Genomic DNA, 16376 nt, shown 5'->3' on the forward strand with positions numbered 1-16376 from the left:
ACCCGCTGGGGACGTGCACAGACCACCTGTCTTCCCGACTCAGGAGGGATTCCTCCAGAGCTTCCGCGAGGTGCCAGGAGCGCCCGCCGGGGTCCTGCAGGAGCCTGGGCTTCCTCAAGGCAGTGAGTGTTTCAGTATATTCAATGGTTAAAAAAAAAAAAAAAAAAAAAATCTTTGATAATTAGAGGCATTTGTATTTAAAAGTTAGAAATACTTTAAAAAAATTTTTTTAGTTGTAGATGGGCACAATACCTTTATTTTGTTTACTCAGTTCTTTTATGTGGTGCTGGAGATCAAACCCATGCCTCATGCATGCTAAGACAAGTGCTCTACACTGAGCCACAACCCAGCCCTAGAAACACATTTTTGTTGTTGTTGTTTTTAGCAGAATATTTGCTCCGCCCACCACTCTGTTCCTTCCGTCATCGGTCATCCACGAACCGGTCTAAATTGTGCTGGCTACCCTTGCTCTGGGCTGCATCTGGCACCCTGCACGTGCTCTAGCCCTGTGGGGAGTCGGTCCGAGTGGCCAGGTCAAAAACCCAAGCCCTCAGGCTTTCCCAACCTCTAAACCAGCTTTCTCCGTCTTGCTTTTATTTGCAGTGCTGGAGGTTTTCACAGTCACGTAGGGAGATCCTGGGTGAAGGGGTAGCTGGGGTAAGTAGCCTCGGGTAGAGTTCATTGCAAATTACATTTTATCTTTACCGCCCTCCTGCTCCTCTTCTTCCCTCCTTTCTTGCCCTCCCTCTCCTTTCCCTTCTTCCTAGTTTCTGCAGATTGTCTTTTAATTAATTTAAACAGGTAACAGATTCATATAGTTCAGGTAGTTTAAAGAATAAACTATTCAAAGGCATACAGTAAAAAGTGTGCATTCTAGCAAACGGTTTAGGCAGGTTCCAACACGGAGGAACATTCTACAAAACCCTGCCCAGTGCTCTTCAAAACTAGGGAAAGTCTGAGAAACACACAGCCAAGAAGGGCCTGAGACAAGACCATTAAATGTGCTGTGGTCTCTTTGATATGATCCTGGAACAGAAGGGACACTTGGTAAAAGCCAAGGAAATCTGAATCAAGATGTATCAACACTGGATCGTTTGTTGTAATAAACATATTTCAATGTAGGATGTTAATAATAGGGGAAACTGGGTGTGGACTTTATGGAGAGTCTTAGTTTTTGCATTTTCTCTATGAATCTAAAATTGTTCAAAAATAAAGTTTATTTTTTAAAAAAGTCTTCATATCACCTCTGCCCCCAATTGTGCAGTTTCCACACCTGTACGTATTAATTATTGGTCTTGTGTGTGTGTGTGCACGTGTGCACGTGTGTACCTTTCAGAGATTTAGTGTGCAAACAGCAGCAAATTTAAATATCCCTGCCCCTTTTACAGAAATGATAGCTCACCAATGCTCAGTTCTGTGATTGCTTTCTTCTCTTGTTTCCTGGAACAACACAGTGTTTCTTCTTGTTAACAGCCTGGTCCTCATTCCTGTGGCCTGTTGATGTCTTGCCCTTGAGGTTGATGGAGTTGGGCTGTTTCTTTTCTTTTTTTATTTTATTTTTTATTATTAATTGTTCAAAACATTACAAAGCTCTTGACATATCATATTTCATACATTTGATTCAAGCGGATTATGAACTCCCATTTTTACCCCGTTTCCCCCCCCCCCAACCACAACTTTAGGGAATACCCCTGGACATGTGGTAATTTATTGGACAACTTCTCAGTCGCTGGACTGCCAGGTCCTGAGTGGGTCCGTTTGTAACTGCGGTAGACGGGGCAGCTGAGATTTAATCCTCACGACACTGGGCGCCTTCTCAGGCCTGGCGATCTGGGTATCAGGGTGAGCCTGCAAGATCTGTGTGACACCGGGGTGACACCCCGAGTCTGCCTTCTCAGGGCCGCTCCAGCGACCTTATCCCCAGCATTGCCCGAGGACTGGGCAGGTGGGAGCTTCCCGAGGTTGGGGTAGGTCAGAGCTTTCCCAGCACCGGGTGTCCCGACTCCTCTCTCCTTCCTCACTCCGGGGGCCACCCGGCTGCACCCTCCCTGGACTGGAACTCCTGGTCCAGCCCCCTCTAGGAGGCCTGGCAACCCCCTGACCATCCTCCAGGGCTCCCCTTCCCCAGCAACTCTAGTCCTGCTGTCAAATATTTCCCCAACTCCTTACACTAATTCATACCCCCTTCTCTTTCCAATTCTGGGTAATTTTTAAAATTTTCGTTCTAAGCATTTTCTAAGGACAATTTTCAGGTAAAGAGAAAAATTGACAACTGCACAGTGACTATCCCTATCCTCCCCACCTAGGGCTAGGTTAAGACCCTGCTCCTCTCGCTGTGGCCCGAGCCACCTCCCAGTTCCTAAGTCTGTGTGTCCCTCAAACTGTCTCGTCTTTGTCACCTTCAGCCTGCGGGTTTCGGAGCACTTCCCGGAGAGCTGTGCCCGTCCTCGGCTGGAGTTCCTTTCAATGTACCTTTCAGAGAGAAAATCTACATACGCCGAAATACACACATCTTTGGTGTGCCTTAGTCTGGTTGGGTTTAGATGGTACGCGAAAATGTCTTTTTTTTTTTTTTTTAACAGTTAAGTATTTGTAACGCGAGTGAGAGAAGACCCCCACCTGTTTTCCATTTGTACTAGTGACACGAAGTTCCCTTTAAGGGTGGGTGTATCTAAATGAGCCGATATAAAGAACTGGGGGTGGGGGAGGGTAGAGAGGGGAGGGCGGAGGGGAGGAGAGGAGGCGACCCTGATGCTGAGGCTGTGGCGATGGGACACCTCGAAGCCTGGTCTCGGCGGGGACCTTTGTGTGGCGGTGGAAACCTGGGGACCGGGCAGGACTTGGGGTCTGCGGTGGGGCGCGCGCGTGCGCCTGCAGATAGATCATGACCATCCTGTTCCCGCAGCTCTATTCCCTAGGCCGAGCGTCCCTGTGAACGCAGCACCCAGTACAGGGCCAGGAACACAGTAGGTGCCTAATGTTTCAAAAGATCACGAGTGTGCCAACGCTTTGTTAGCATTGTACAAAATAAGAGTTCACAACAGCAGGAAGAATTCCCCTCTCCCTGGGGCTTCTCTTCCTAACTCCACTGTGCTGCTCAGCTGACTTGCTCCAGCTTCACAGCCCCTCAGAGTGCAGTATTTGTTGATTGGCAAACAGCAGGGCAGGCGGAGAAGGGCGCTAGGCAGGTGGACAGGTTTCACCCGTCTCGGAGGCTAAGAGCATCGACAATTTCAGGCTGGAAATAGCCCACGGAGACAAGAAAACCAAACCAAACCGAACGGTATCTTCTGAGCGTGCGCATTGAGTTCGTCACTAGCCTCATTCTTCTGTAGTCTAAAGCAGCTTCTAGGTGCCTCGTTAGCGCAGTAGGTAGCGCGTCAGTCTCATAATCTGAAGGTCGTGAGTTCGATCCTCACACGGGGCACAATACTTTTGATCTCAGTTTCTTCATCCTTGCGGGTAAACCCGGGTTTTATTTGCTTGTCTGTCTGGGGCCGACCTTAAGAAGGGACGTAACGGGAAATATTGCCCACGCTAGGTAGCTCGGGACTAGAGCCTGGAGTCGCACCGCTGCCTACCCACTACTCCGAGTTCCCTGCCCTTGCGGTTGAGCGTTGACTGTCGCGGGGCACAGGGACACCTCTGGCCTGAGCCGGGACCACCCTGTGCGCAGAATACAGAAGGTGGATGGGTCGCAGCAGAGTAGGGCCCCTGGGACCGAGTCCCGGGCGTAGTGACCCCGGAGCACCGTGAGGCGGGGAGCGAGGGCGACGTGTGAACAGATGCTGGACAGCAGAGAGCATCGAACACTATGGCGGGGAGTTGGGGCTGTGGAAGGGGGAGTGACCGGCTGTGATGGGACCCGGAGAAGGGACCTCAGGAATCACGGAGGCAGCTGCTAGGGCGCAGCAGGCCAGGGGCTGTGTCATGGCTGCATCGAGAGCTGCTGCAGCTACTGTGTCACTCATTCTCAAAGATCATCTCCCCTCTCCACAGGTGAATTGCAAATTACAGGAGATGTGACAGCGGTTCCCTGCTCCTCATCTTCCAGTCTCTGCAAGTCCCTGGGAAGACTGCGGTGATACTTCCGGTTTACTGTCCTGGCATGGAGGTCCTCCCAGGAGCTCTCACTTGGCTCTTTCTAGGGTAATAGCCCTTACTCAGTGGATCACAGGCCGCGGTGCAGATTCTGTCATTTACCGGTCTATGTTTATTTCCAGTTATTTGGATACTCGGGGAAATAGGCACAGGTTAGTTCTGTGACCCTATTCACCTGCGGGTAATGCAAATTTTGCCCACGACTCCTTGATCACCTGAGCCCATTACCTCTGAATTTCCTTGATGGGCCACAGTAGTGAGCATCAATTCGGGGTCTAGAAATCCCTGTAAGGTCTGGGTGTTTTCTTTAGTATACAATCATTCAAGTAAAGGGCCACAGGTCCCCTCAGGAAACCTTAAAGAACACTTACAGCATGCAGTAAGGTCTTTTCTCAAGGGGATCTGGACTCTTTCAATCAAGTGGCTTTTTTTTTTTTTTTTAATACTTTCTTTTAACTTGTGAGACAAGTGCTCTACCAGTGAACCACAACTCTAGCCCCAAGAAATGCTTTTTTTAAAAAATATTTTTTAGTTGTTGATAGACCTTTTTTTTAAAAAAATTATTTATATGTGGTACTGAGAATCGAACCCAGTGTCTCACACCTGCCAGGCAAGTGCGCTGCTGCTGAGCCACAGCCCCTCCTCTCAAGTGGCTTTAGGTCTGGAAACTGGGTGGCAGGCATGACTCCAGTTAACTCATCAGGCTTTTGGCCATCAGGTTGGTGTTTATCCTGTTATGTATATGGAATTTCATTTAATAGGCTTCTTATGTATTTCATTCTTTGTGACACTAATCAATTATCAACAAAGACCCCTTAATGCTACTAGTTCCATGCTGCCCTTTGCTGTAGATAGTTGTCTTTGGCAATTCAACGCTGCTACTTGGCTTCACTAGCATGGAATCTCATTATCAGAGGTGGCCTCCCTTACTGTCACATATTGTCTGCAGAGGGGAGCCACCATGGAGCTTTCTGGTTTGCAGATGCTTCCTTCACTCACTGCCTTAAAGAAGGAAGAGTCTTTTAGGACCAGAGTACATAGTTTGAAGGTATGGAGGTCCATATGTGATAAATCCTTTCTGTCTAAGCTTTGGCTATATTCATCGACATCATACCAGTGAAATCCTGTCATTCTTATCAAATAGAGGCCAATATCGAGTCCACATTTGTCAGCCAACCATGTAAACTGTAGAGCCACTTCCAATTGCACAAGGGTGCTGGTTATCCACTGACTGCCTCTCAGTCCCTGCTCTGCAGTAATGGCCTGGACTCTTCCGCATTTCTTTTCTTAGTGTGCATGCTATTCAGCTGTCAATAGAGGGTGCTGGAGGGACACTGCGGGAATGGGGCTTCTCTTCCTAACTCCACGGTGCTGCTCAGCTGACTTGCTCCAGCTTCATAGCCCCTCAGAGTTAGCATGGGTGGGAGATCCAGGGGTGCTCTTCTGTAGTCATGTGCCCCAGGGAAGTGCAGTCTGCTCCTTTACTCCATTGCTCTTGACTGCCCCAGTTCGATGACCACTTCACTGCAGTCCTTTGATGACACTGGCATGTTCCAGGTGAGCAGCAGCATCCTGATGCACTCTGAGCACCTGCACATCAGCCTTGGACTGCCTGTGGCTGAGGATTGTTTCCTGTGGTCCTCTTGATTGCACAGTGCACACACCAGGCCACACTCCAGCCTGAGGAGGGGTCCTGATACCTTATGCACTTTTACCCACCAGCTTTGGATGATGTGCTGTGGATGTGGACTAGCTCTGGCCTGGACAACCCGCGAACCACTCCATTCTCCACCCCTTCTTGGACATGTCTGACCCTGAGCCTTGGAACAGAAGGGGGCTCCCTTTCCAAAGCCGTCCTTCCTTGAGAGCTCCCCCTCCATCTGTGGCACCCTTTAGAGTTCTCTTTACTTCTTCATAGTTGCTTCCCATCAGCTTAACAAGTCTTTTATGTTATACCTCCCTCATTGTGTGGTTTGTCTCCTGAATGGACCTAGACTGATATGATGAGATTAAACATTAAATTCAGAATTTCTGATAAGTTCATCTGTATTCATAAACCAAGCCTTATACACAGTTCTGTTGTGGTCAACATGTACCACTGTGGAAACATTCAAATCTTGCTCAACATTACAGAATTCATACTGGAGAAAAACTCTGTGAATGTAAAATATGAAAAGGCCTCAACTCGAGTAATTATCCCATTCAATACCATTTAATTCACTGAAAAACCCCCTCAAGTGTAGACAGAGATGGAGAGAGATTTAGCTGAAGCCCAACACTTATCTAACATGGTCCAGTTTGCACAAGATGGAAACCTTCTGAAGGTAAAAAACATGAAAAGGCGTTTAGGTATTGCTCTTCTTACACAAATTCAAGGGAGTATCGGAGAGAAACTTTCTGAATATAGCCATTGTGTCAGGCTCAACCCTTATTCGATCCCAGAGAATTCTCATTTTAAAGTAACTGGGGTAAGATTGAGGCTGTGATGCCAAGAAGACATAATCAGAAACATACTTTATGTACTTCAGCAGACATGATAGTCTTAGAAATGCCAACCAAGCACATATGACTAGAGACTCAGCCAAATATCTGAAATCTGCTAAGGCAGTGACTTTATCAAGATCGTTGTTGGGAGAAACGTAGCCCAGAGAAAACTGGAAGAATGTGATTCAAAAGAACTTCATTTGGTTGAGCAATCAGAACTCATTTTTAAAAATCAACTTTTTAAGAAACAATTGTGATACATTATAAAGCCGTACATGTGTATAGTTGCAAAACCAATCTGAGTAGTATAAATTTTAGAAAAAGAGGACCTGGGAGAGAGGTAAAAGTTGGCAATACACAGCTGATTCCTGCAGGCAGAGTCACAACATTTTTAGACTCTGCATGCTTTTAGGTGAACAAGCAATTTCTAGTTCATCCAAGTTCCCATCACACCCTATATATTTCATACCCTGTGACTCCTGTTGCAAAACACATCAGCCTGACCCATGAAGGCATATATTATAACCACTGAAAATGCACAGAAAATCAGGTTGAAGAAACTACTCTTGGGAAACCAATGCCTTGCAGTGACAGGATATTATTTTAGTACTTTGATAAGAGAACCCGACTAAGAGGATTGGTTCACTGTAAGCTTATGTGTTGAGACCCCAGGGGAAAAAAAATGACTACTGTGCTGCACACGCATTGTATGCTGAGCACTGGGTAAAGAACTGCACACGCCTCATCTATGTAGTCCTCACATAAAGGCTGGGAGCTATTTCTATTCTTCCTTTAAAAATGGGAGAGCAAGGTTCATGAAATCTTGGGTAGCCCTGCTGGGAGCGAGGAGATGAGGAGGACCAGCAGACAGCTCTGCTGAGAGCAGCACGCAGAGGGCCAGGGAAGCAGAGCTTGAGATGTCTGTGGTTGTGGTGGGGTCACTGGCAGACGAGATTCTGCTGTGGTGACACGGGGGCAGGAGGGCTGTCATTCAGGCCAAGTCCACGCTGATGGAGCCTCCAGCTGCTGCTGAGTTCTCTCAGTCCTGGTTGCATGTTGCTGAGATGGTTTTGTGGGCTTTATTTCTCCATTTATTTTAAAAATATTTTTAAAATGTTGATGGATCTTTATTCTATTCATTTATTTATATGCGGTGCTGAGAATCAAATCCAGTGCCTCACACGTTAGGAAAGCGCTCTACATTGGGCCACACCCCCAACCCTCTCCTTTTATCTTTTTTTTTTTTTTTTTTTAATTTTTAGCTTTTAGTTGTAGTTGGACATAATATCTTTATTTTATTTATTTATTTTTATGTGGTTCTGAGGATTGGACCCAGGGCCTCGCATGTGCTAGGTGAGTGCGCTACTGCTGAGCCACAACCCCAGCTCTATCCATTTATCTTTCTTATTTTTTTTTATTTGTAGTTGAACACAATACCTTTATTTATTCATTTTTATGTGGTGCTGAGGATTGAACCCAGTGCCCCTGTCCGTGCCAGGTGAGCGCTCCACCCCTGAGCCCCAGCCCCAGCCCCTTCATTTATCTTTAAAGTAAACTTTCATTGCTAAAGTTGCTGAAGCTGGTCTTTGCAATTGAGAGCCGAACAGCTTTAAGAGTTTCCAAAAACCTTTTACTGTGAAAAGTTCAAGAAGTCATTTATAAGTCAAAAAGTATTAGAATTAAATAGAAAACATAATTTTTATGAACACATTCTTTCTATACAGAAGGATGGTCTCCATAGGAATTTAAAATAAACAATATAAAAATCAGTGTCATTGATTGCAAATAGGTATCTCCCTCTATCTTGAGGTGACATGTCTCTACGTAGCTAAAAGGTGAGGGGTCCGACATCTCTCACGAGCTTGCTCAGTGAGCCTCTGGCGGAGATTTCTTACTTTCTTGATAAGATTCTGCTCCATGCTGTCCCATTCTCTTGTTTTCCTATTTAAAGAAACTTGAAAACAAGATTTGATATTACTAGCAGTTGAATTTTCTGATGTTAGCAATGATAGAGTAATTATTTTGAAGGTAATGTGCTGCAAACCTTAATAATAAAATGAATATTGTAAAAACAAGGCTTCTTAAACAAAAAGCTGAATGAATTACCTGCCCCTAAGTAGTTCTATTTACAATTCAAATATTTATTTATAGAACTGAAGAAATGCTATCAGCAAACTTGTATATTTTAAGTGATTTAGCATTTATAAAATTTATACATTAGGAACCAAGCATGACTAAGAATTTGTGTTCTTCAAAACAGTAAGCTTCCTCACTATGATGTCAATGATAACGAGAAAAGTCATTTCTAGTCACTGTGAAGTGTGTTCCATGACTGCTTTCCCAATAACAAAATAAACAAACCAATGTTCTTAATTAATAGCAAAGATTAAAATACAACAATTTGTCTAAGAGTAATGGCCATTTCAAGTGGACTAAGGGGTTAGTAAATATGGAATTTGGGAGGAAAATCCACAACTTAAAAATACACTTCTGAAATTTAGTTTCATAACCAGTCAGCTTCAATTCCTGAAAAACTATTTTCTTCTCTCAAAGAACTTTCATTTTTTTTTTTTTTTTCCAAACGACCTAGACTGAGCCAGTTCTTTCACTCCAGTTTGAAATTTAGAATTGTCTGGTTAAAGCTGAAGTTGTAGTTGGGCGAGAAGCACAGGCCTGCGCTCCCAGCTGCTCTGCAGGCTGAAGCAGGAGGCCAGTGCCAGCCCAAGGGGTGTGAAGGCTGCCTGTGAAACGTGGTAAGGAAGAAAAAGAGGGAGTTCTGAGGTGTCAGAATAAGAACAGTTGAGAATCTCTGTATTTCATTTGATTCACAAATGATTCTTAGTCTAATTCATATCCTGGCATAGAATATATAGGTGCATATATAACTATGAGTTACAAAAACATTTCACATAATACTGGAATCTTATGACTTATTATTAGAAATATTTCTTGTAAGTCACTGGGAAGCCAAGAACCAAGCCATGATGGTTTACAGCTCGAATGGACAAGTGCCGGAGCAGTCCTCAGGGACACTGTCTTTGATAACACATTTCTTTTGGGGAACAGTTGAATTTGTGATTTTGTTCTTCAAAATTTCCTCAAGAAGATGTGAAAACAAAAGAGGCTACAGAAACTCATTTGATTCCAGATTCGACAATGGAAGACGGTCAATAGGAAACCCTCCCTGAAGAATGGGTCAAATCAATCATCTTCGTGGTCCCAGCCCTCCTCCCATGGGTGGTGTATGAGGAAGGTAAATGTCTGCTCTAAGAGGGAGACAACTAGATGTACACATTCACGGCAGAAGGAACCTTTTGCAGGGATCTGGCCTTACCAACATGCAATTCCACAAATGCACATTTGTCTCATCTTTTTTGTATAATTTATTAAAATATTATTATAGTTTAAAAAAGAGAAATATTTCTTTAAAAGCTCATTTTTTGGAGACCTTGCATAAAATTTTGTTCTTTTAAAAGAACTCAAAGACCTCCTTAAATTCTGCTTCATCTATTGAAAACGTCAGCTGAAAGAATGTCTAACATTACAGTTTCCTGTCCCTTCTCCCCTTTTCACAGTTAGTAATATACTTGTTAGCTCCTTTATGGGTTAGTGTGACTATACTGCTGTAAGATGCCACCCTGTCCCTTCCAAAAATAAACATGATCCCCCAGGGCATCAAGCCAAGGGATCTGAAGTCACCCACTAGCGAGCACAAAGCCTTTCATTGGCAGCAGCGCACCTGATATAGCATGGACTCCCTCCCAATGGCTGCAGAGGAAGACACAAGACAATTCACATATGTGGTAGTGCTGAAGTTTTCTTTTTGAAAGGATGTGAAAGCAGTTACAAACCTCATATTATTAATTTAGGGCCTTCAGTTAGGGCCTCTACCTCTTTTGGGGCAGCAATACTGATATAAAGAAATGGAGTGGCATGAATGCATTCAGCAGACTTTCTTTATCTGGAGTTGGTCTGTATCTGGTTTTTTCCTCTAGCTGGAAACCCGTGGGATTCTTGCTGACTCCATTTTAGGTTTTCTGCTATCAGGGACCTAAGAACCAGCACTGACATTCTATAAATATCATTGCAACCACAATTTTGCTTAAATATTGTTAAATAAAAAATGACAGAAGAAATCTTTCTTGCTTATCAACTTACTCTGTGTTGAGGAATCCATATCAGAAATGTCATTTAATTCTGAGGTTCTAGGCAAACTGCTCAACGTAACCCGTTCATTTTGCAACTGGAGCACTTCTGCTGCAAAAATGAGGTAGAGAGGATGTTCAGGAAGGAGCAGAAAGCCTTTACTAATGCCAGTGGTCCCTAGTAAATTAAAATTGTCAGACTGGGGATATAGCTCAGTTGGTAGAGTGCTTGCCTTGCATGCACAAGGCCCTGGGTTCAATCCCCAGCACACACACACACACACACACACACACACACACACAAATTGTCAGGATGGTTAAACCCTTTCTTTTCTATTCTGAAAACATGCTACCACCATTAAATGTTGGCGTAGGATCTGTCTTCCTTAACAAGAATCCTAAAGTGCAAGAAGCAAAATCAAGAATCAATAAATGAGGTGGCATCAACCTAAGAAACTTCTTCTCAACAAAGGAAACAATAACATGAAGAGAGAGCCTACAGAATGGGAGAAAATCTTTACCACATGAACCTCAGAGCATTAATCTCTAGGATATACAAAGAACTCAAAGGACTTAAAGTCAGCATATTACAGTGATGCAGCCACATCAATGTTTACAGCAGCTCATCTCACAATAAATAAACTATGGAACCAACCTAAATGCCCTTAAACAGATGAATGGATAAAGAAAATGTGATGTAGAACTAATTAGAATAAATTAAAAAATGCTACCATCAGCCAGAAGGCAAGTAAAGCACAGTGAGAATTAAGAGCCCAGCTGAAATTTTCATAACATCTTTTAAAAACACCACTAGCTAAAACAAAAAGCCAACAGATAGCTAAAAAATACAGATGTTAGGGTAGAGATCCCCAATGTTTACTGGAAGTGCTTATGAAAGCCCTTGCCGAGCACTGCCGGGGCCGCACCAGCCTCGCCCACGCGGCCCGACCACAGGCCCACCCCGCGAGGCCCAGCCAGCTCTGGAGCCCAGGGGCGCCTCCCACTTTCATCAAGTGCTCTCACTGGCTGTTTTGAACTTGGGTGGCTGGGACTATAGTGTTTATATAATGAATTGTTATTATATATACTGAAAGTTCCTTGCCTAGGAAGCAGACTTACAGCAACAGGAGAAGGACACCCCCCTCAGGCTGGCATTGAAGTCCTTATTATCTATCTTTTCTGAGATAGCTAGGGCTAGAGTGTACCAAGTTCTTTGCTCCAGCTTGCCTAACTTAAATCACTAAGACAGGCAACTTCCTACCATTGTTTAATCACAATTAACAAGTTCTTCATGAACAACTGAAATTCATGGAAGTTTTTGGTTGACCAATTCACATAAACATAAGGAAAAATTTTGTTTGCGTATGTGTATGTGCATGTTTTGGGAGATGTTTCCCAAAGAGGTCCAGAAACAATAAGTGGTTACAAAACAGTATAACGCAATGTTAGGATTGTAACAAAATTAAAGATCACCAAGTCTGTAATCTTCTCATTTCACAAATACAAAACCGAAGATAATCTTCTCATTTCACAAATACAAAACCGAAGACCAGTAAATGTTCCTGAGTTAATCCAAATTCAAGTGGTTAAATAAACTAACCAGAAGCACACAGCTCAGTGACAGCAGCTGAGTGTACTGAGACCCTCCTGTCCACACCCACACAGTGGGCGTGTCCTGAGTGGGGTGCACCCTCTCTGTCTCAAGTGTCATCCTGCTTCTCTACACTCTCCCCTTTCTTCAAGGCCCAGTGATTTTGAAACCTGGTCCAGTGGCCTTACTCAGCAACAGCATTTACTGATGTCTTTCTTTAAGCAACAGTCTCATTAATATATAATCCATACCCCCCACACAAACTGGATACTTTCCCAGTGCACAATTCAGTGTTATTAATATATTCAGAGTTATTCAGAGTTGTACAACTGTCACCACTAATTCTAGAACATTTTCATCACCCCAAAAGAAACTCCACATCCTTTTCACTTCCAGCCAACCACTAACTACTCTGATCTCCACAGATTTTCCAATTCTGTACATTTTATATGAACAGGATCACATAATACGTGGCCTTTTAGGTCTGTTTTTTTTTTTTTTTTAATGTATCATGGGGTTTAAGGTTCAGTTTTCTTTTTTTTTGGTGGTATTGGGAATGAAACCTAGAGCCCTGTGCATGCTAGGCAAGCACCCACCCCTCCGTGAGCTGCCGCCACAGTCCTGAAGTTCACCCATTTTGTACCATGGATCAGCACTCACTCGTCTTTATAAATGAGTAAGATTCTGTTCTATGGATATATCCCATTGTTTATCCATTCCTCATTTAAAGGATCTCTGGGTTGTTTCTATTTTGACTGTTTCAAATAATGATGCCACGAAATTCACGAATAAGTTTTTACACAAACACATGCTTTTGATTCTCTGGGAGACATACCTAGGGGATGCACTACTTGGGTTAACCTTCTGAGGAACTGTCAAACTAACTTCCAAAGTGACGGCACCATTTTACACTCCCTGCAGCACTGTCCTCATCTCTCAGCCTTTACTATTTGTCTTTTTGACTATAGCCAACCTAGAGGGTGTGGAGTGGTATCCCATTGTGGTTTTTATTTCATTTCCCTTTCCCTAACGATTAATAAAGTGGACATGTTTTCCATGTGCATCTAGCCATTTTTTCTATCTTCTCTGGAGAAATGTCTATTCACATGCTTTGCCATTTTAAAATTAAGTTTCTAGGCCTGGGATTTTAGGGACGTCCAGGCAAGAACCAGAAAGTTCTGTCTTCTGAAAGATAGTAAGAATTTCCTGACATTGCTGATAAAGTTTCAATACTAGGCAAAAATGTTAAGTAAATCTTCTGTCCCTAGCACATGCGGACTGTTTGCTACGTCTTGGTACCTGTCTTCTGGGGCCTGAGTGAAAAACCAATGCTGAGCATCTCCAATCAAAATGCTTTCCTAACTGTAGCCAATTATCTTCTGGTTTTAGGGTCACATGATTATGACTAAATTATACATCCTGATTAAAGAAATGACTGACAGTTCTTTAGGGGTTTACCTTTTAAAAACTGGATGCTTATTAACAAATTCTCTCATTGGTAAAATTTAGGAGGGTTAAACTTTAGGTAGCAGGAGGGGAGCCATTACGGAGGCAGATGGAAGTATGTTGTTAGACCGATGATGATGGAAGCTTCCTGAAGTTTCCCACATTTTTCTATTTCTAAATATGTAGGTTCTTGAAAAGATTCAAAAAGTTTTTCCTTTCTAAAACAGGAGTAAGTATGAAAGGGTCAGGGAGAAAAGATAGCTCCAGAAGACAGTATCTTTTGTGAGCCAGTTTTAAATATTTAATTTGTGCAAAGTCACATTCTCTCCCCAGTTTCTCCCAACTACTATTTTTGATGCAACTGAGACCACTAAATCTCAAGCATGAGAGGTAATGAGGGGTTGCCAAAGTAGGAATGAGTAACTGATGACAGCATCTAACCTAGATTTTTACTTTTCAGATTTGTGGTTGAAGCTCAAAACATTATGCCAAGTAAAAGAACAAGACACAAAAGACCATATATTGTAGGACTCCATTTACATGAAATCTCCTGAAGAGAAAAATCTAGTGACCACAAGTAGATCAGTAGTTGCCAGCGGCTGGTGGGGAGTGAGGGGAAGAGGGGAATAACTTTTAATTGGTACAGAGTTTATTTTGAGGTGTCAAAAAAAGTTCTAAAATTGCTTGTGGTGATAGTTGCACAGCTCTGAATAGATTTCTTAACATACAGTAATACAACACATTGTACACTATAAAATAGGTAAATTGTATGGTATGTGAATTATACATCAGCAAAGCTGTGATTTTAAAAATAATGCATATACATTATAAAAGACTGAAACAATACAACATAATAAAATTTTCCTGTATCTGTACTCTACTTTAGAATTTTAAAATTATAATATATAAATTATGATTTTCATTTTTTCAGTTGATTTTGTAGTCCTTGTAACAAAAGCCTAATGTCTGATTAGATCCTATAGGAAGATCTCTAAGATATACATTAATATACTATTATTCTGAGGGCCAGATATTGGCAAAGCACATATTTTTACTAAAATAATTATAAGTAGCACTTTGGGAACAAATCACATTCTAGAAGACTAAGAGGATCAAGGGGCCATGGATCTACGGAAAGTCCTACAGGAAACAGTCCTACAGGAAAGGCAAAACACTGTTCTTGATCAGAGCTTTGTTTTTAAACATAACCACCTCCTCAGCTCACCCTTTCCTGCTCCTCCCCCAAAAGAAAAAAGGTAACTAGTGATTACCTCTTAGCAGTGCATAGTTTGAATGAAAGTGCCAAAATACACCTCTATGAGTTATTCATGAGAACAGAAAAGAGGAATGTGTGACAGTATGAAGGATACTCAATGACACTCACCTTTATTACATGGATTTTCAGCATGTTCTAAGGCAGCACTCATCTCCTGCTGTAAAAACCACTTTCTGGATTCATCCGAAAGGGCAGAAGCTTTCTTTTCTGATCTCAAATGAAACCCTTTTTCTTCAGCTTCCTTCCACTACATAAAAGTAAGTGGTGAAAACAGATCACATAAAAATTGTGGTAACACAAACTCTTACCTTTTCCTCTACTCTTCCTCCTTCACAGTCTCAGGGTGCACGCTATCTGCTTGGTATTATGGGATCTGGGGCGGGTGTGGTGTTCCACAGCTATGGAAGAACTCTGGGAACAGAGGCACATTCTGTGTAGTACTCAGCACCTCTGAGGGCCATGGAACCCATAGCCAGGTCCCAACCATTGTAGAAACAACCATTCATTTCCATGTGCTTCAAATCTTAGGAGTCTAAGCTGGTTTTGTATTAATGGTGATTAATTTTATTTAATTTTAATGCTATGCCTTAGTAAAAAAAAGTCAACAAAATTCAGAGAATTAATTCTTTGTCCAGCTCTGGCATATACCTTGACCACAAGGAAGTCAAGTAATTTCTATTAGTCCCCTGATTTCTTCCCAAGAAAATGACCATCACCTTAAAATCAGCTCAGAGGATAACTAAAATAACAGATTTAAAATATTATAATATTTGCTAATGTTCTAGAAATGCTACAGCTTTTATATGGAAACACTCATATCATTTTCATGAAGAGAACACCAATGTACTAAATAAAAGCTTTAAAGAATCATAAAACACAACCAGAGACCCATCCCTTTGGTGTTCCTGATGATGGCACTGAGTCTGGGGATTCCCCAAGGTTACATAAAAGTCAAGTTAGCTTTAGAACCCAGGATCCAAACACAAAGAATTTCTACATAATGTGAGAAGCCCTTACAACGATTCCATCTACTCTCAAATGTACTATTTTACCCAAGTATAAGAGCACCAAATTTCACAGTCCAGCCATAGTATCAGCAATCCTACGGGAGGGCGGGTGGGGGCTTCCACCACAGTACTCCTGAGACAACGGCCTCAGTGTCCTGGACAGTACTCCTCCCCACACCCCCTTCCCTGTTCCTGAAAGGAAGGGTTCTACACAGGACCCCTTGCCACTGGGAGGTGGTAGGACACTCTGGAATAGCGACTTGCCTGAAATACGTGGTAAGCAGCTTTCAGAATAGACACCTGAGGCAGCTGCAGAAGGAGGAAGG

General features: G+C 42.9%; 1 protein-coding gene, 1 long non-coding RNA gene, 1 other non-coding gene and 1 pseudogene across 14 annotated transcripts in view; 3 read left to right on the forward strand and 1 right to left on the reverse strand.

The window, feature by feature from the left end:
* The first annotated feature begins 514 nt into the window (after positions 1–514).
* On the forward strand, positions 515–6144 carry LOC114104867 (uncharacterized). Of its 3 annotated transcripts, none has more exons than XR_011704712.1 (5): positions 515–657; positions 4000–4149; positions 4712–4819; positions 5051–5149; positions 5659–6144. It is a non-coding gene; the product is annotated as an uncharacterized lncRNA (long non-coding RNA). The 3 variants fall into 3 exon arrangements; XR_011704713.1 differs by lacking the exon at positions 515–657 and adding an exon at positions 3384–3462; XR_011704711.1 differs by lacking the exon at positions 515–657 and adding an exon at positions 3554–3686.
* On the forward strand, positions 3355–3427 carry Trnam-cau (transfer RNA methionine (anticodon CAU)). Its single transcript has one exon. It is a non-coding gene; the product is annotated as a tRNA-Met (tRNA).
* Positions 6145–8193: 2049 nt separating the features above from the next.
* Tbc1d31 (TBC1 domain family member 31) overlaps positions 8194–16376 on the reverse strand; it is a 67573-nt gene continuing 59390 nt past the window's right edge. For 5 of the 10 annotated variants that reach the window (XM_027949661.2, XM_027949656.2, XM_071602153.1 and 2 more), the window contains 3 exons: positions 15152–15290; positions 10744–10839; positions 8194–8539 (listed from right to left, as the gene is read on the reverse strand). In XM_027949661.2, the coding sequence (XP_027805462.2) occupies positions 8406–8539; positions 10744–10839; positions 15152–15290 (369 nt within the window). In that variant the 3' untranslated portion in view covers positions 8194–8405. Of the gene's footprint in view, positions 8540–10743; positions 10843–15151; positions 15291–16376 lie in introns of all 10 variants that reach the window. The other 5 variants (XM_071602148.1, XM_027949647.2, XM_071602152.1 and 2 more) reach the window with 1 other exon arrangement.
* LOC114103831 (selenoprotein K-like) lies at positions 9570–9985 on the forward strand (annotated as a pseudogene).

Source organism: Marmota flaviventris, chromosome 15 (genome assembly GCF_047511675.1).
Source record: "Marmota flaviventris isolate mMarFla1 chromosome 15, mMarFla1.hap1, whole genome shotgun sequence".
Taxonomy (NCBI): Eukaryota; Metazoa; Chordata; class Mammalia; order Rodentia; family Sciuridae; genus Marmota; species Marmota flaviventris.